This window comes from Sardina pilchardus, chromosome 16 (genome assembly GCF_963854185.1).
Source record: "Sardina pilchardus chromosome 16, fSarPil1.1, whole genome shotgun sequence".
NCBI classification, from domain to species: Eukaryota; Metazoa; Chordata; class Actinopteri; order Clupeiformes; family Clupeidae; genus Sardina; species Sardina pilchardus.
Window position 1 is genome coordinate 31905564 of NC_085009.1, and position 21884 is coordinate 31927447.

Sequence of the window (21884 nt, forward strand, 5' to 3'; positions counted from 1 at the left end):
ATCCCCACCAGTAGATCTACCATGCCTACATCCACACCCACACCAGTAGATCTACCGTGCCCACATCCACATCCCCACCAGTAGATCTACCGTGCCCACATCCACATCCCCACCAGTAGATCTACCGTGCCCACACCCACATCCCCACCAGTAGATCTACCGTGCCCACATCCACACCCACATCCCCACCAGTAGGCACCACCAGTAGGGTGTTATAGTGAAGAAGTTTGTGCACATCCCAGGTCAAGGTGCAGAACAAGGGTATATCATAAAAAATGGAAAAAGGTTTGCACACTTGAAATCCTTCTTTTTAGTTTTATTATAGTTTTATTATACTGTACCACCAGTAGGGTGCCCACATACACAACGTCTGCGCCACTTCAAATTATTTTATGAACAACAAGCTCACAGGCACACACACACACACACACACACACAGACACACACTCTCTCTCTCTCTCTCTCAAGCTCCATGTCCAGCATACAGAAATTGCTGTTTTCAAGTCATATTTTGTTGAGCACTTTTGTTGAATCACTTGGACTATAAATTGCCCTTTAGAGATTCCATGGTCTCCCTGACAGATACACACACACACACACACACACACACAAACACAATCACTGAAAGAACAGCTCCTTCCTATGTGCAGACACCAGGACTAAACAATTCAAATAGTGCTCCCACGAGAACTCTGGATGTCCAGGGTAGGGATAGAGGAGGAGATGGACAGAGGAGAGAAGAGAAGAGAGGAGAAGAGAGGAGAAGAGAAGAGAAGAGAAGAGAAGAGAAGAGAAGAGAAGAGAGGAGGAGAGAGGAGAAGAGAAGAGAAGAGAAGAGAAGAGAAGAGAAGAGGAGAGGAGAGGAGAGAAGAGAGGAGAAGAGAGGAGATGGACAGCACAGGAGATGAAAGAGAGGAGAGATGAGGAGGGCAAGAAAGGGAGGAGAGATGAGGAGGGCAAGAAAGAGAGGACGAAAGAGAGGAGAGATGAGGAGGTGAGGAAAGAGAGGAGAGATGAGGAGGTGAAGAAAGAGAGGAGAGATGAGGAGAGACGAGAAGAGATGAAGAGTTTAAATTCTGGACAGACAGACAGACAGGAAGTGTCCTTCAGCTTTCCAGAGTCCAGAGGAGAGTGCGGATGAGAGGACATGCACAGCGTCTCAACACACACACACACACACATACACACAACGGGGGGCTTGTTCTCCGTCACCGTGGCAACCTCACCAAACAGATCGGGCCCGCTCCATGATGCTCCCTCTGGCCTGAAGGGTGTGAAGTCTCATGGAACATCACAAGATATGGGGCCAAGCCACACACACACACACACACACACACACACACACACACACACACACACACACACACACACACACACACACACACACACACACACATATACACACACACACACACACACGTACACACACGCACACACACACACACACACACACACACACACACACACACACACACATATATACAGCACACACACACACACACACACACACACACACACATATACAGCACACACACACACACACGTACACACACGCACACACACACACACACACACACACACACACACACACACACACGCACACACACACACACACACACACACACACACACACACACACACACACATACAGTATACAGCACACACACACACACACACGTACACACACGCACACGCACACACACACACACATATACAGCACACACACACACACATATACAGCACACACACACACACGTACACACACGTACACACAAACACACACACGCACACGCACACACACACACCGTGCACACACACCGTGCACACACACACACAGACACACACACACACACACACACTTCATACACTTCCACTTATCACACATGATGTTTATATTGAGCTACCGAGGCGTTCCCTCCTTGTGGCTGTCAGGTAAGGAGTCTTCCCTATGATTGGGAATTCTACTGAACCAGACTGAAAGGCCATCTAAAGGCTCAGGAATCTTCCCTATGATTGGGAATTCTACTGAACCAGACTGAAAGGCCATCTAAAGGCTCAGGATCCCTTCGCAGGCGGTTTGGATTAATTAGCTGATTAGAAAGTGACACTTCAAGTGTACAATATTGAAACTTGTCATAAACTGTAAGCCACATAAAGGCTTGAAATATCTCACCACAATATCACCACCACAATAAACATATTTATATAGCACCTTAATCGGCTTTTGCGAGCACCCAAAGTGCTTCACATTATCATGCCCCACATTCACCCATTCACACACCGATGCCAAAGCGCTTTACATATCATGCCTCACATGCCTCACATTCACCCATTCACACACCGATGCGATGACACATTATCATGCCCCACATTCACCCATTCACACACCGATGCGATGACACATTATCATGCCTCACATTCACCCATTCACACACCGATGCGATGACACATTATCATGCCCCACATTCACCCATTCACACACCGATGCGATGACACATTATCATGCCCCACATTCACCCATTCACACCGATGCGATGACACATTATCATGCCCCACATTCACCCATTCACACACCGATGCGATGACACATTATCATGCCCCACATTCACCCATTCACACACCGATGCGATGACACATTATCATGCCCCACATTCACCCATTCACACACCGATGCGATGACACATTATCATGCCCCACATTCACCCATTCACACACCGATGCGATGACACATTATCATGCCCCACATTCACCCATTCACACACCGATGCGATGACACATTATCATGCCTCACATTCACCCATTCACACACCGATGCGATGACACATTATCATGCCCCACATTCACCCATTCACACCGATGGCGGAGGCTGCCATGCAAGGCGCCAACCTGCTCATCGGGAGCACTGGGGTTACTGTAGGTGTCTTGCTCAAGGACACTTCAACAGGGTCATGGGGAGCACTGGGGTTACTGTAGGGGTCTTGCTCAAGGACACTTCAACTGGGTCAGGAGGAGTTGGGCTCGAACCAGCAACCTTCCAGTTACTGGACGACTCCTCTACCTCCTGAGCCACTGCCTCATATCGCCCAGATAATAAATTGACATTCTTAACATGCCATAGTTATTGTTATTATATGATTGATTGATGACTCCATTGTTTATTTACTATTCTCCCATATTCATTGTATATTTTCATTAGGTTGGCTTGAAAAGTCTATAATGCTATTCTCCCTACCTAGTCTGACCAACCCTTTGAATTTGTTCACTGTTAAATTAATCATAGTATTGTTTTTTATTTGTCTGTCGCTTTAGACAAAGACATCTGCCAAATAGCATAACCATAACCATAACCTACAGTATACATAACCATAACCTGTCCTATATATCATACAGCTCTAATTGCACAGTAGGCCTACCACATAATAAAGTATACATATTGCCTACAGTGATAAACGAAACCAATGGAACACACTTGACACACTTGTCTCCAGGAGAAAGGTCATGACCCATGCACACCTTGTAGTGACACCACGAAATGCTGCCTGTGTGCCAATCCACAACTCGATCATTCATAATAGCCTGTCAGACGTCCAACACACACACACACACACGCACACACACGCACACGCACACACACGCGCACACACACGCACAGACACACACACACACACACACACACACACACGCACACACACACACACACACACACACACACACACACCACACACACACGCACACACACAGTCAGATAGAAACATCACTGAGAGCTGCTGCATTGTCTAGCAGCACACACAAAGGATGGACTCGGTCCCGCACACAGAGGAAAAGGAGACAGCACATGTGCTCGTCTGTTCGCGGCGGGCAGGCAGCACATCAGCGCAGGCGACTGCCCCACTCCAGCCGCACAAAGGGCTACAGGCGGCGCGGAGAGGCGGAGAGGAGGAGGCGGCGAAGGCAACCACGCGTCCTCCACGCACACACACTGAACAATAATGTCGCCCCGCTGCTGCCGTGATCCCGGCTAAGCGGAATCTATGTTGCCTTGGTTACCAATAATTTTAAACGCGTTCAGACACAAAGCGAGCATAAACTCTGAGCGCGGATTTGCTGGGGGAAAAATTCCACATGATCTCGTTGAGAACCGCTAGCTGAACACCGGATAACAGAAAGGGGAAATGAAATCTAACGTTAGAGCTGACAATGTAACATAGAGGGGGCAAATGGGACAATACTTCACAACCAACACCTCAGAAAACGTCCTAAAAGGCTGAGAGTGTACCTGCTCCCGTGGTTATTAGCACAATCGCTCTGTTAGCTAGCCAGCCAGTGATGTTAAAGAGTAAATGTTCGCTCATGTTACGTTAACGTTAAAATTACTGACCACAATCACTGATGTCCGCACAGCTTCCGAGACGCTCTGCCTCAATTCCGCGGCCGTCCCAGGTTTACTCAACCTCTTGGTAAATTTTCGGACTTCCGACATTGTTTTATCCACTAATCTATTCCGGTGATTGGAATCAAGACATGCCGCGGTGTCCAGCAGAAGTTGACAGATGCGCGAGGAATGGTTCTGAGGTGGCGTCGCGAGGCGGGGCACGGGGAGAGAGCGCGCCAGGCCTGCGTCCTCCTCGAGCATCTTGAGCTCCACCTCTCCTCTCGAGCTGCCAGTGTCCCGGTTGAACTTCTGGTGGCCCTCTGAACCAAGTCGGGCCAGAAGTCAGAGATGCTGAGACAGTGAAGAGTGAAGAGCCGTGAAGAGCCTTTCATGTGCGCTTTCAAGAAGCCTATCGCGATCTCCTTCGATTTCCTCTGACGGGATTTCCTCTTGTAGGATAGCCTACCTGACCTGAATTGGAAGCAATTTCACTGTTAGGGGTCTTAATATAGCCTAATAGGCCTACTGCAAATAAATATAGATTTTTTTTTAGCCTATGCTATAAGGATGCCGTAGACTATGCCATATGAAATGTAACGATAGGCTAAACCGAACCTGCAACAGGGAAAACATATCGTTTGGCTCCCTCAAGCGGCTGATGTAGGAAATGGCAGGTAACCTGGGTAATCGAGACAAACCCTAATATATTATTATATCACCTGGACCGGAGTGGTGAGAACCACAGGGGGGCATACAGGTGCTGGTCATATAAATAGAATATCATGAAAAAAGTTGATTTAGTTCGCTAATTCCAGTAAAAAAGTGAAACTTTTATAATGAATAGCCTACATTTATTCCACACAGACTGATGTAGAAATTGCTTTTAATTTTTGATGATGAGAGCTAATGAAAACCCCAAATTCAGTATCTGAGAAAATTAGAATATTGTGAAAAGAATATTGAAGACACCTGATCCCACACTCTATTCAGCTAATTTACTCAAAACAACTGCGGAGGCTTTTACGTAAACGGCCTTTCCATCTAGTTCTGTAGCTACACATGGAAAAAATAGAATAGACAGCAGTGATGCATTTACAATGTGAAGGACATCTGCGGCTATAAGGTGAAAAACAGTTTTGAAGAAATTTGTAAGCAGGGTGTCTAAGACACACGTGGAGGAGCTGAGAATCTGCACTGTTTTTTCAAGTGTTTCGTAGTCTATCAAATTGAACTCTGACATCAAGTTAAGTTTCCCTCTATTTGTAGCTGGAAGTTCTACTATAACGCAATGCAGTGTTAACTGAGCCACCTGCAAGTGTAGTACTACGGACTGTAGCAGATTATTCCAAATGTGGCTGTGTGTTTGGTCTTTAACAAGCCAAATGGGACACATGTAGGCCTCAAAGGTGCCAGAACTAGCCTGCTCAACCCACATCAAGATGTAGGGGTCACACACACACACACACACACACACACATCAAGATGTAGGATCTGGGAACTCACCGTAGGCCGAGCCTAGCTATTGGGCATTGTCCCATGTTTTGTTTGTCGTTTTGATCAGTGTTTTTCTTTTTTTTGTTTATGTTGAATGTCTAACCTACCGGTAGCCTAATAAAAAAGGAAGTTTTCTTCTACTTGACATCTCTCGACCTGAGTCTCTACATCTGCACGGACACATTACTACATTTGGTAGTCGGGCCGTGTGTTGGCACAGTGCGGTTACACTTACTCTTGCATCACCTGCATCACCTTCGTACACTGCAACAGTGTGTACAGTATCTTGCTAAAAATGCTTTTTGTATGCCTCAATAGCAAATATTTACACCAATGAAATTGTCAGTGCAATCAAAATGACAAGTCCTGACGCCATGGTTATGTCAACATGTGTGTGCAGGGGGTTGATTGCAAGACAGTAGAAATGTTTCAACGTTTTTTTCTGTCGACAGACATTGTGACAGTCTGAAGAAAACAAAGGCGTTTACAGCATTGTACAGTACGTTTCACAGTAAAACAATTTACTGTATTTTTTTTTTTCAGACAAATTTACAGTAAAAGCCCCCTGTGCATCATCCATCTATACATCCAGACGTACAGTACCTGTCAGTCAGGTCAAACATATCTACAGTATTTATGCTAGACAACTGGTGAGCACTTCTGCTGGACACAGTGCCACACAGTGTACTGCACACAATCCCTGAGCTGGAGTATGAATGAGAGAATCTCTTTATCTGGATCCAAATCTCTGAGCTGGAGTTTGGGACTAACAAGGGCCGGGTTTCCCAAAATCGTTAAGAAGCTCTTAAGTCCTAAGAACTTCTTAGGAGCGTTGTAAGAATGTTCTAAGAACGCTCCTAAGAAGTTCTTAGGACTTAAGAGCTTCTTAACGATTTTGGGAAACCCGGCCAATGGCGGTTGTTTCAGAGTCTCTCTCTATCTCTGTCCTTATTCCCAGTTCTCCTGACCTGTACCTCATAATGTGCTCTGTCCTTATTCCCAATTCTCCTGACCCGTACCTCATAATGTGCTCTGTCCTTATTCCCAGTTCTCCTGACCTGTACCTCATAATGTGCTCTGTCCTTATTCCCAATTCTCCTGACCCGTACCTCATAATGTGCTCTGTCCTTATTCCCAATTCTCCTGACCCGTACCTCATAATGTGCTTAATTCAATAAAAAAGGAAACACTTCAGAGAGCTGCAGAAATTGATTTGTCACTCTGTTTAGAGAGAGGTCAAAAGTTCCTTGTTACAAACATGTGCTTGCCCATAGGGTTCATTGGGAAAAATGGAAAAGTTTATTTAAAGTTTAAAGTAAAGACAGCTCTTACAATTTATATAGCCTATACTGATCACCATAAGATCTACTACAATTTAGGGTCAGTCTCTAAACACACTTGTAAACCATGTCAGTTTCGAGATTAGACTAACACACTCCAAATGCTGTAAATGCGCCCTCTAGTGGGTGATTTGCTTGTCCTTGGAGACAGAGCAATAGACCCTTTTCACGCTAACGTCAGACACTTTCCGCTTTGAAGCTTTGCTGGGTATCAGTTCATCCAGTGTAAGCAAAAGCTATGGTGATACGGTTACAGTTCTTGAGGTAAGATTAATATTTCACGTGTATTTATTAATCTTCATTTTCCTTGTTATCGTTGGCGATCATTGCCGTCACGTAGCTGCCTTGATTTGAGAGTTAAGTCAGTAGCCTAATCCTTAATATAGCAGCAACTTCAGCTAGCTTCAAGTTGGTTTGATAGTGGATATTCGACAGAGATTCAAAATATGGAACGGCCTTTCATTGAGTATCCGAATATCCAATATCAAACCAACTTGCTAACTTGTTAGCAAGCTGAAGTTGCTGCTATGTATAGCACGGGTCTCCTAACGTTAGGACTAACGTTATGTTCAGGTATCGTTTGCGATCATTGCTCTCGTAGCTGCATTGATTTGAGAGTAAAGTTAAATGACGTTATGACTGTATATTACTGCTACCGGACGAACTGATACCCAGCTGCTGACATCACGTGAAAAGGGCCTATTGAGATGAAGGTAAAACACAGCAGCAGGTTAAACCACAGGTGCATATGATATAGCAATGGAGCATAAGACATCACGTGAAAAGGGTCTATTGAGATGAAGGTACTGTAAAACACAGCAGCAGGTTAAACCACAGGTGCATATGATATAGCAATGGAGCGTAAGACATCACGTGACTTCTTGCATCACCGGCAAATTTAAAACCACTTTAAACTCCAAACTGACAGAGCAATTACCCCTTTAAATCTAAGTTGTCTCACACTGGTCATCTTATTCTGCAGCATTTGCACATAATTATTTAGCTACAAACATTTTCAAACAGTTACAATGATTTCCCGAAACAACAGTCCTAAATTCTGCATCAGCAAAACAATCACCAACCAGACAAACCAAAGATAGATCTGTCTGTGAAAAGCCTATTACTCTTTCTTACGTGATGTAAAACTGTTTGCCTGTGTGTGTGTGTGTGTGTGTGTGTGTGTGTGTGTGTGTGTGTGTGTGTGTGTGTGTGTGTGTGTGTGTGTGTGTGTGTGTGTGTGTGTGAGTGAAAGTGATTCTGTAGGGGTGTCATTATGGTGGACAGGAAGGAAGTGAGCAAAACACAAATGATTGACCAGGATTCTAACAGCTGAGACCTTTTGTGTTTGAAAGTACAAACTAGACGTGCTGAGCTCTATTTACTGCCCTGTGTGTGCCGTCAGTGTGTACATCTTCCAGTTTACACACTTCATACATCACATGAACAACAGCACAACAGAGTGTTTAGAGCTCAGTTCTCTTCCTCCTCTTCCTCCCCTCTTCTTTCTTCTTCTCCTTCTGCTTCTTGAAGATCTTTCCATCTGGTTGCATCCTCCAGCTCAGTTTGGCGTCTGCTGGCAACCCCAGTCTTTTCTGCATCTGGAGAGCAGAACCCGAGTCTTTCAGAACCACCTTTCTCCATGGACTGTCATAAGCTCCCAGTTTGTTTAGTGTGCGACCAGAGAATCACTTGAGTTTGATGTTTATGTTTATGTTTATGTTTATATAGTTTAGTTTATAGAAAGTTAGTAGTAATGATAACAATAATGTCAATAATATCAATGATCAGTAATGAACATAAACACCATAAATATCCAAATCATAACTAATAAGAACCACTTCATTAATTTAGTGTAAGTTGAACAGATACGTCTCTAGAAGCTTCTGGAAAGACCCAAAACTATCGCAGTGTAAACCATGACATGAACGCCCCCAACACACACTCACAAGTAGGAACCATGACATGAACGCTCCCAACACACACTCACAAGTAGGAACCATGACATGAACGCTCCCAACACACACTCACAAGTAGGAACCATGACATGAACGCTTCCAACACACACTCACAAGTAGGAACCATGACATGAACGCTCCCAACACACACTCACAAGTAGGAACCATGACATGAACGCTCCCAACACACACTCACAAGTAGGAACCATGACATGAACGCTCCCAACACACACTCACAAGTAGGAACCATGACATGAAAGCTCCCAGCACACACTCACAAGTAGGAACCATGACATGAACGCTCCCAACACACACTCACAAGTAGGAACCATGGCATGAACGCTCCCAGCACACACTCACAAGTAGGAACCATGACATGAACGCTCCCAACACACACTCACAAGTAGGAACCATGACACGAACGCTCCCAACACACACACACAAGTAGGAACCATGACAAGAACGCTCCCAACACACACTCACAAGTAGGAACCATGACATGAACGCTCCCAACACACACTCACAAGTAGGAACCATGACATGAACGCTCCCAACACACACTCACAAGTAGGAACCATGACATGAACGCTCCCAACACACACTCACAAGTAGGAGTGTGGACTCACCTGCTTTAGGACGGCCTTCAGCGTGTCAGGGTCGTTCATGTCCACACCTGATTCTACCGGGAACTTCACTCTCACAATCTGCCTCTTCACCTCCGGCTCTGCACAGAGCAACACACACATGCACAGCACACCATTTACATGTCAATGACATATCACTGTGTGGGGAGTGTGCATCCTATAGGCTACACTGCAGGTCATATGGTTATGGTTATGGTTATGGTTATTTAGCAGACGCCTTTGTCCAAAGCGACATACAAATAAATAACAATACAAATTAAATAACAGTGAACAATTACAAAAAGGGAGAATAGCAATATTATCAATAAACAATCAATTAAGCACTAACCTAATGAGAAATAAAACAATGTAATGAGAATTGCAATCAAATACGTCACTCAGTTAATTATAACAATAACTATAGTATGGTATGGCTAAATTTAAGGACAATAGCAGAATAAATGTCAAATTCTAACAATGGACAAATTATAATAAAACAATACTATTATACAAACCATAACACATAACAAACGCTCAAAAGACTAAGTGCATATTAAACAATTTGCCTTAAGACCCCTTTTGAAAGATCCAAAACTGTTGCTGGAACGGAGAGCACTGGGCAACTCATTCCACCAACACGGAACCACTGAAGAATAGGATCTACAGTTTGACCTAGCATGAATGGTTTGTCGACATAACAGACGCTCCTCAGAAGATCGCAATGGGCGGTTGGGAATGTACATCTTGATCAAAGAACTGAAGTAGCTAGGAGCAGATCCAGTCAGTGTCCTATAGGCCAGAGTGAGAGATTTAAATTTAATTCTGGCTACTATAGGGAGCCAGTGGAGAGTAACTAGGAGAGGGGTTACATGTGTCCTCTTTGGCTGATTGAAGACCAGTCGTGCTGCAGCATTCTGAATCAACTGTAGTGGTCTTAATACGCAAGCAGGTAGGCCAGCTAACAGGGAATTGCAGTAGTCCAGCTTGGAGATAACCATTGCCTGTACAAGAAGCTGAGTGGAATCTTGTGTCAGATAAGGTCTGATCTTCCTAATGTTGTACAGGGTGTACCGACATGACTTTGCAATTGAGGCAACATGCTCAGAGAAAGTAAGTTGGTCATCAATTATGACACCCAAGTTACGTGCCGATCTAGTTGGAGTCAATGAGGATGAATCAAGCTGGATGTTCATCTGTTGGGGAATGGCTGTTTTTGCTGGAAACACAAAGAGCTCAGTTTTTGAAAGATTAAGCTGAAGGTGCTGATCCTTCATCCAGATTGAAATATCCTTCAGGCATGCAGAGATCCGATGGGAAACACTAGAGTCCTCAGGTGGGAAGGATAGGAAAAGTTGAGTGTCGTCCGCATAGCAATGATATTCAAATCCATGAGAGCGAATAATCCTACCTAAAGAAGTGGTGTAAATAGAGAAAAGGAGGGGCCCTAATACTGATCCTTGAGGGACTCCTGTAGTGAGGTCATGAGACTTTGATATCTGTCCCTGCCAAGACACGCTGAAAGAACGCCCTTTAAGGTAAGATTTGAACCAGTCAAGAGCTTTCCCAGAAATTCCCAGTTCATATAGTGTAGAAAGGAGAATGTCATGGTTAACCGTATCAAAGGCTGCAGATAAATCTAACAGAATTAACACTGATGACTGAGCAGAGGACTTGGCTACTCTCAATGCTTCAGTCACAGATAGAAGAGCAGTTTCAGTAGAATGACCACTCTTGAAACCAGACTGCATAGGGTCTAGTAGGTTATTCTGATAGAGGAAGTCACACATTTGCTTGAAGACCACTTTCTCCAAAACCTTTGACAAGATATGTCATATGTCACTGTGTGTGGAGTGGGCATCCTATATAGGCTACTCTGCAGGTCATATGTCACTGTGTGTGGAGTGCATCCTATATAGGCTACTCTGCAGGTCATATGCACTGTGTGGGGAGTGCATCCTATATAGGCTACTCTGCAGGTCATATGTCACTGTGTGTGGAGTGGGCATCCTATATAGGCTACTCTGCAGGTCAATCATATCTGTGTGGGGAGTGTGCATCCTATATAGGCTACTCTGCAGGTCATATGTCACTGTGTGTGGAGTGCATCCTATAGGCTACTCTGCAGGTCATATGTCACTGTGTGGGGAGTGCATCCTATATAGGCTACTCTGCAGGTCATATGCACTGTGTGTGGAGTGGGCATCCTATATAGGCTACTCTGCAGGTCATATGTCACTGTGTGGAGTGGGCATCCTATATAGGCTACTCTGCAGGTCATATGCACTGTGTGGGGAGTGCATCCTATATAGGCTACTCTGCAGGTCATATGTCACTGTGTGGGGAGTGCATCCTATATAGGCTACTCTGCAGGTCATATGCACTGTGTGGGGAGTGTGCATCCTATATAGGCTACTCTGCAGGTCACATGTCACTGTGTGTGGAGTGGGCATCCTATATAGGCTACTCTCCAGGTCATATGCACTGTGTGGGGAGTGCATCCTATATAGGCTACTCTGCAGGTCAATCATATCTGTGTGGGGAGCGCAGAAATCCCAAGCGCTAATCAGTATTCTACCGCTCATTTACTGTAAAGTATTGAAGAAGACAGACATTTCAGTAATAAGAAGTACATACAGTCTCCAGCATAGTCTAAATACTGTACCTCTGTGTCACATCATTTGAAACAAGTGTGGACCATTTCCAGTACTTTTAACTTGTGACACTTGTTTTCTATTTGTGTTTACTTCTTGCTACTTGTGATGCAGCACAAGAGCATCACAGTGCAACGTGTGTTTGCATGATAATGTGTTTAGAGTTTTGCAAAAAGAGTCAATGAGATCTGCTAATTGTGTTTTATTAGGTGAAGACTGTTCATTGTTTTGCCAAAAAGGTAACCAATAAAATGCATTCAAGGCAACTGAGTATGTTCAGAGAGTGGGGTTGAGTGTTTTAGCAACTGTGAAAAACGGTATAATCGGACAGTGTTAATGTTGACACAGTTACACATTGATGTGGTGTTCTTGAGCTTGCGTAGACCAGAGCTGTGAGACCTTGGTGGAGGTGTGCTCTCTGAGTGCTCCTCTAGTTTGGGACTGACTTGCCTAGACCAGAGCTGTGAGACCTTGGTGGAGGTGTGCTCTCTGAGTGCTCCTCTAGTTTGGGACTGACTTGCCTAGACCAGAGCTGTGAGACCTTGGTGGAGGTGTGCTCTCTGAGTGCTCCTCTAGTTTGGGACTGACTTGCCTAGACCAGAGCTGTGAGACCTTGGTGGAGGTGTGCTCTCTGAGTGCTCTTCTAGTTTGGGACTGACTTGCCTAGACCAGAGCTGTGAGACCTTGGTGGAGGTGTGCTCTCTGAGTGCTCCTCTAGTTTGGGACTGACTTGCCTAGACCAGAGCTGTGAGACCTTGGTGGAGGTGTGCTCTCTGAGTGCTCCTCTAGTTTGGGACTGACTTGCCTAGACCAGAGCTGTGAGACCTTGGTGGAGGTGTGCTCTCTGAGTGCTCTTCTAGTTTGGGACTGACTTGCCTAGACCAGAGCTGTGAGACCTTGGTGGAGGTGTGCTCTCTGAGTGCTCCTCTAGTTTGGGACTGACTTGCCTAGACCAGAGCTGTGAGACCTTGGTGGAGGTGTGCTCTCTGAGTGCTCCTCTAGTTTGGGACTGACTTGCCTAGACCAGAGCTGTGAGACCTTGGTGGAGGTGTGCTCTCTGAGTGCTCCTCTAGTTTGGGACTGACTTGCCTAGACCAGAGCTGTGAGACCTTGGTGGAGGTGTGCTCTCTGAGTGCTCCTCTAGTTTGGGACTGACTTGCCTAGACCAGAGCTGTGAGACCTTGGTGGAGGTGTGCTCTCTGAGTGCTCCTCTAGTTTGGGGCTGAATTCCCATCAAGCAAAGAAGAGGAGCAGTGACTCACCTCCATAGCAGATGAAGTGTCTGAGTTGCTCACAGCTTGCATCATTCCACACACCACTGGCTGTAAACTCAGCGCACACATCACCCAGATCATTGGCTTCTCCAGTGCTCCAGTGGCGGAATGAGGATTCGCTGCCATCTGACCACTCCCAGGCACCACTGAACAGGCCGATCCAGACATGTCTAGTATCTCCTCTAACTTCCTGTATCTTGTCATTCTCCGTCTGATTCCTCACACTGGCCAGGTCTGTGTGTTTCTCTCTGCAGTATCTCTGAGCATCTGCCCAGTTCTTCCTCTCAGTAACCAGCACATAGGGATGTGTGGAGTCTCCCCCTGTGGTAATGCATGGGTCATGGTTAACTGGGAATCAGCAGTGTGTGAGGGAGATGAATGGAGATAAATTGTTAAGTGTAGCTGCCTATATATAAATGAGTCTGAAGCCATGTCAGTGTACATGAGATGATACTGATTTGTACAGTAAGTCTGCATAGTGTGGATGCATGTGTTGCTGAGAGAATAAATACTCTTGTTCTGAATAAAGTAAGTTGGATTCTTACCATCATAGCAGATGAAGGGATTGTTAGAGCTACACAGGGTATCATACCAGAGTCCAGTGTGCCACTTATACACACACCCTCTACCCTGAGGATAATTTGGACCCCAGTTCCTGAACTCTGTTTCATTCTCTCTGTAGAAATCCCTGTCAGCCAGAGACCACTGCCACTTAGAACTGCTTCCCTTCTTCAGCCCAATCCAGGCATTTCCAGCACCTGCTTCATGGATCTTGCTCTTCACCTTCTCCATCTCTGTCATGTCGTCTATGGTGGCGAGGTCAGTGAACTTCTCTCTGCAGTACTGCTGAGCTTCTGACCAGCTCTTCTGCTCCTTCACCACATAGAACTGACGTGGCACAGAGGAGGAGAGACTGACCAGACCTGAGAGGAGAGAGGAGCACACACACACACACACACACACACACAGACACACACAGAGAGAGAGAGAGAGAGAGAGAGAGAGAGACAAACACACACACACACACACATAGAGAGAGAGAGAGAGAGAGAGAGAGAGAGAGAGAGAGACACACACACATACATTACAGGAGTAGTGGATGGAGTCTTTGTTGAGAGGGTTGACCAATTATCAGCCGGGCCGATATTTAGCACTTTTATAATAATCTGTCATTTTCTCCTGGGATATGCTGCCATTGAAATGGCTAAAGAATGAAACGCTACTTTGTCTATCAAGCGTCTCCCACTCCCGCCATCTGCCACTCGAGAGCACAGTCCCGCCCCCTATATCCTCTGATTTGTTAGTCAACACCAATCCAGCCAATCAGGCTGGAAGACTGAATATGCGCTTTTGGCTTCTTGTCGAGCCAGTGACGAGCTTCAGCAGCAGCCTATGGAGCAGTTTTCCGAAGGTAAGGTAAAGTGCATTGCTGATGTCGCAATGAATCACAATCTGTACACTGAAGTTGCAAAAACACCACTTTGCAAGCTAATGCCTCTGTGATCCGGATCCATAAGTAAGGTGCCCACTTCCTCCAATTAGCCAATTCCCCAATGATGCACATTATTGCCGTTTACTTGTTAGCCAATCTGCAAACTAGAGCCATGATTTGCTGTTTACTAGTTAGCCAATCTACAAACAAGAGCCTTGATAGGTGTCAGTCTAACTACTGAAACATAATCCAAACTCTGACCATTTGGAAAATGTATTGTTAATAAGTCTCACCATTTGGTTGTAAATCTGATATTATAGCTATGCAGGACCTTAGAAGTCCCAGTGCGATAGCGAATGTCAACAAGTCCCATGGCTCCTTTTGGAAATGGACTAGTGTAACAAGTTGAAAACATAGGATTAGTTTGAGTTATACAGTAGATTTGTTGTAATGGAATTGAGGATATTATAATCACTACACTTACTCACTGTGATTATTTCTGCCTGCTTCAGATGCAATCATGCCTTCTTCTATTATTGTAAGATCTACAATTGTGTAAGAGTTGCTTAGTTCAAAATCGACTTTTGAATGCAAAAATAGAGAACTGTTGTATGGGTTGTACTGTAGCCAATGTGCACAAGTGAAGAAACATTCTCGACCATGCGCCATTTTGACCACTCGTTTAGACATACATGTTCATGAGTGTTCAGGAAATATGTACATTTCTCTGTTCAGTATTTCGTGTGCATTTTGGGCATAAGGCTGGTCATTTAAACTAGGCAGTGCTAACCAGTGAGTTAGACCAGGGGTTCTCGATGTTTTTGGTTCCAAGGACCCCTTTTGGTGGATAACATTTTCCGAGGACCCCCTTGTAACCGTAACATTTAACCATTCGTATTCTCAGAAGTTGTGGCCGGGTTCACTTTCCCAAGTTGATGTGGGTAGGACCAAATAGACACAATGTTCTTGTTTTATGGGTGAAAGGGGCATCATCTTTTTAAAATGTTAACTTCATAATTTCAAGCAAATTATTTTGTGGACCCCTTGGCTATGGGTCACGGACCACACTTTGAGAACCACTGAGTTAGATAATGTTAGTGGCCTGTATGTTCTGTTAATGTGTGCATTCTAAGTCCTGACATTGAGGAAACCACACTGAAACCACACTCTGATTATTTCTGCCCCTGTTACAGGGGTGTAAACACTAGCAGAAAAGACATAGCCTGGCAAGCCAAACTAGACATTAAATGTATAGTCTGGAGTCAGACCATTCACAGAGCTGAAGCCTGTGGGTGGGATGAATCGTTGTCTTTCAAACTGCCTCTGCTCGTAATAGGCCAGCACTTGTGACCAATCGTAGCCGGTCGGCAAAACGGCAAATACATCCTTCTTTAAAACTAATGGCTTGAGTGCAAGTCTAACTCTTCCAAAGTGGATGACGAAGCCGATTTAAACAAGCACGCTTCGTTAGCCTCATCCATCTTCGTCGTTATTTGTTCTGCTATCTCGCTGTCGCACAGATCTGTCGTCACCGTGCTAAGGCGGGCTCAAGGACTCGTTACACAGATAGAGCGTTCTGATTGGACCGGCTGACTTGGTACCGGATGCAGGATTGGCCTTAACGGTGTGACTCTAGACCATCCTGCTAGGCAAAAAAAACATTTTTTATGAAAATATTTTATAGCCTTCATATGGACAACATATGGACATATGGCCTACAACACAGATTGCATGCTATTTTAAACAGCATTTTATGCTATGTATAGATTGCATGCTATTTTAAGCAGCATTTTATGCTATGTATAGATTGCATGCTATTTTAAGCAGCATTTTATGCTATTTATAGATTGCATGCTATTTTAAACAACTATTTTATAACTGTTTTGTTAAACTATTCAACCTTAACACTTGGCTATAGTCATCACGCATGCACCTCTCACTCTCTCTTGTGCACACACACTCGATGGCAAAGCATCCTCTTTAACATCCTCTGAACAACTCCAGAGCCCATTGTGTCGCTCATGACAATAATTGCTATAACTCAGATCTTGGATTAACATGATGTACACTGCAAGTTGATAGAGTAACAAGAAGAAAGAAAAGTTTGCATAATTAAATGCTTTTGAATAATTGTTTCGATTTTTGTACTACCTCTACTACCTACTGTATCGGTTTAGCATATCGGTTATTGGCCTCCTATTTAATTATATTGATATCAGTATCGGCCCTGAAAAAAACATATACTGTAGGTCGATCCCTAATCCCTGATCCACACACACACCATCACACACACACACACACACACACACACACACACACATACACACACACACACACACACAAACACACACAAACACACACACACAAACACACACAAACACACACTGTCATAAACACTTGGCCTGGAGTGAAAACGACATGAGGGGGAGACCACACCAAAGCATATTTCAAACTAAAGTATATGTATTATTATATTATATATGTACAGTATATATGTACTATTATATTATATATGTAGAGTCTATATGTATTATTATATATGTACAGTATATATGTATTATTATATATGTAGAGTCTATATGTATTATTATATTATATATGTACAGTATATATGTATTATTATATATGTAGAGTCTATATGTATTATTATATTATATATGTACAGTATATATGTATTATTATATTATATATGTACAGTCTATATGTATTATTATATTATATATGTACAGTCTATATGTATTATTATATATGTACAGTATATATGTATTATTATATTATATATGTACAGTCTATATGTATTATTATATTATATATGTACAGTCTATATGTATTATTATATATGTACAGTATATATGTATTATTATATTATATATGTACAGTATATATGTATTATTATATTATATATGTACAGTATATACTGTATGTATTATTATAAGGTCAGGATGTATAAGGCACGACTGTCGTGTAGGTAACACATGGATGTGTACTAGTGCATAAGGGGAGTGAGCAGCATATGGATGTGTAGTGTGTAAGGGGAGTGAGCATATGGATGTGTACTAGTGTATAAGGGGAGTGAGCAGCATATGGATGTGTAGTGCATAAGGGTAGTGAGCAGCATATGGATGTGTACTAGTGTATAAGGGGAGTGAGCAGCATATGGATGTGTACTAGTGTATAAGGGGAGTGAGCAGCATATGGATGTGTACTAGTGTATAAGGGGAGTGAGCAGCATATGGATGTGAAGGGGAGTGAGCAGCATATGGATGTGTAGTGTATAAGGAGAGTGAGCAGCATATGGATGTGTAGTGTATAAGGGGAGTGAGCAGCATATGGATGTGTAATGCATAAGGGAAGTGAGCAGCATATGGATGTGTAGTGTATAAGGGGAGTGAGCAGCATATGGATGTGTACTAGTGTATAAGGGGAGTGAGCAGCATATGGATGTGTAGTGCATAAGGGGAGTGAGCAGCATATGGATGTGTAGTGTATAAGGGGAGTGAGCAGCATATGGATGTGTACTAGTGTATAAGGGGAGTGAGCAGCATATGGATGTGTACTAGTGTATAAGGGGAGTGAGCAGCATATGGATGTGTAGTGCATAAGGGGAGTGAGCAGCATATGGATGTGTAATGCATAAGGGGAGTGAGCAGCATATGGATGTGTAGTGTATAAGGGGAGTGAGCAGCATATGGATGTGTAGTGTATTGGGGAGTGAGCAGCATATGGATGTGTACTAGTGTATAAGGGGAGTGAGCAGCATATGGATGTGTACTAGTGCATAAGGGGAGTGAGCAGCATATGGATGTGTAGTGTATAAGGGTAGTGAGCAGCATATGGATGTGTACTAGTGTATAAGGGGAGTGAGCAGCATATGGATGTGTAGTGTATAAGGGTAGTGAGCAGAATATGGATGTGTAGTGCATAAGGGGAGTGAGCAGCATATGGATGTGTACTAGTGTATAAGGGGAGTGAGCTGCATATGGATGTGTACTAGTGTATAAGGGGAGTGAGCAGCATATGGATGTGTAGTGTATAAGGGGAGTGAGCAGCATATGGACATCGAACATCCAGTTAACACACCTGGGCAGAACCTCCACAGCGCCATCTACAGGCCAACACAGGGACAAGTCAAGAACAAGCCACATACAATGCAATGGCCAGGAAGGGAGAAAGAGGTGGACCCAGCACGGAAGAGCAGCATAACACACACACACACACACACACACACACACACACACACACACACACACACACACACACACACACACACACACACACATACTGACCTGATACCAGCACTGTTGTTATGAGAAGTAGAGTCATGACTGAGGGCCTGATCATAGAAGATCATTCGGAGACACATCAACTAGGAGAAAAACATACACAACAAAACGTTTCTGACAGCAATTCTTCCACCAGTCAAGCTGATTTCACCCATGGGTTGTGCTGGTTATAGCTCATGCACTAACCCAGCTGATTTCACCCATGGGTTGTGCTGGTTATAGCTCATGCACTAACCCAGCTGATTTCACCCATGGGTTGTGCTGGTTATAGCTCATGCACTAACCCAGCTGATTTCACCCATGGGTTGTGCTGGTTATAGCTCATGCACTAACCCAGCTGATTTCACCCATGGGTTGTGATGATTATAGCTCATGCACTAACCCAGCTGATTTCACCCATGGGTTGTGCTGGTTATAGCTCATGCACTAACCCAGCTGATTTCACCCATGGGTTGTGCTGGTTATAGCTCATGCACTAACCCAGCTGATTTCACCCATTGGTTGGGTTGTGCTGGTTATAGCTCATGCACTAACCCAGCTGATTTCACCCATGGGTTGTGCTGGTTATAGCTCATGCACTAACCCAGCTGATTTCACCCATTGGTTGGGTTGTGCTGGTTATAGCTCATGCACTAACCCAGCTGATTTCACCCATGGGTTGTGCTGGTTATAGCTCATGCACTAACCCAGCTGATTTCACCCTTGGGTTGTGCTTATTAACTCACACACTAACCCAGCTGATACCACCCGTGGGTAGCTCATGTTCCAAAATCACTGAGTAATGGTTAAATAATCGCGATCTCAACATTGAACAACATAATTGTGATCTCAATTAGCCCTTTTCATGGTGATGTCAGACGAAGCGTTGCTGGGTATCCTCCGGCATGTCCAGCCGCCAAATACTACAGAAGAAGAAGAAGAAGTATTCATGGGTTTCATCAGGTCCCTTTCCACAGGTGTATATAATCAAGCACCATGCAGTCTGCATTGATAATCAAGGTGCTTGATTATATACACCTGTGGAAAGGGACCTGATGAAACCCATGAATACTTCTTCTTCTTCTTCTGTAGTATTTGGCGGCTGGACATGCCGGAGGATACCCAGCAACACTTCGTCTGACATCACGTGAAAAGGGCTAATATTGAACAACATAATGGTGATCTCAACATTGAACAACATAAACAGCATAATGGTGATCTCAATATTGAACAACATAAACAACATAATGGTGATCTCAACATTGAACAACATAATGGTGATCTCAACATTGAACAACATAAACAACATAATGGTGATCTCAATATTGAACAACATAAACAACATAATGGTGATCTCAATATTGAACAACATAATGGTGATCTCAATATTGAACAACATAATGGTGATCTCAATATTGAACAACATAATGGTGATCTCAATATTGAACAACATAAACAACATAATGGTGATCTCAATATTGAACAGCATAATGGTGATCTCAGTATTGAACAACATAAACAACATAATGGTGATCTCAGTATTGAACAACATAATGGTGATCTCAACATAATGGTGATCTCAACATAATGGTGATCTCAATATTGAACAGCATAAACAGCATAATGGTGATCTCAATATTGAACAGCATAATGGTGATCTCAGTATTGAACAACATAAACAACATAATGGTGATCTCAGTATTGAACAACATAATGGTGATCTCAGTATTGAACAACATAATGGTGATCTCAACATTGAACAACATAAACAACATAATGGTGATCTCAACATTGAACAACATAAACAACATAATGGTGATCTCAGTATTGAACAACATAATGGTGATCTCATTATTGAACAACATAATGGTGATCTCAATATTGAACAACATAAACAGCATAATGGTGATCTCAATATTGAACAACATAATGGTGATCTCAATATTGAACAGCATAATGGTGATCTCAATATTGAACAGCATAAACAACATAATGGTGATCTCAACATTGAACAACATAAACAACATAATGGTGATCTCAGTATTGAACAACATAATGGTGATCTCAATATTGAACAGCATAATGGTGATCTCAGTATTGAACAACATAAACAACATAATGGTGATCTCAGTATTGAACAACATAAACAACATAATGGTGATCTCAGTATTGAACAACATAATGGTGATCTCAGTATTGAACAACATAATGGTGATCTCAACATTGAACAACATAAACAACATAATGGTGATCTCAATATTGAACAACATAAACAACATAATGGTGATCTCAATATTGAACAACATAATGGTGATCTCAATATTGAACAACATAAACAACATAATGGTGATCTCAATATTGAACAACATAAACAACATAATGGTGATCTCAGTATTGAACAACATAAACAACATAATGGTGATCTCAATATTGAACAACATAATGGTGATCTCAATATTGAACAACATAATGGTGATCTCA

General features: G+C 43.4%; 1 protein-coding gene across 1 annotated transcript in view; it reads right to left on the minus strand.

Annotated features, from left to right (window-relative positions):
- Positions 1 to 4639, minus strand: part of dock11 (dedicator of cytokinesis 11) — a 158154-nt gene extending 153515 nt beyond the window's left edge. Inside the window, exon 1 of the mRNA XM_062516401.1 lies at positions 4379 to 4639. Coding sequence (XP_062372385.1) covers positions 4379 to 4633 — 255 coding nt within the window. The 5' untranslated portion in view covers positions 4634 to 4639. The remainder of the gene's footprint in view (positions 1 to 4378) is intronic.
- Positions 4640 to 21884: the final 17245 nt, after the last annotated feature.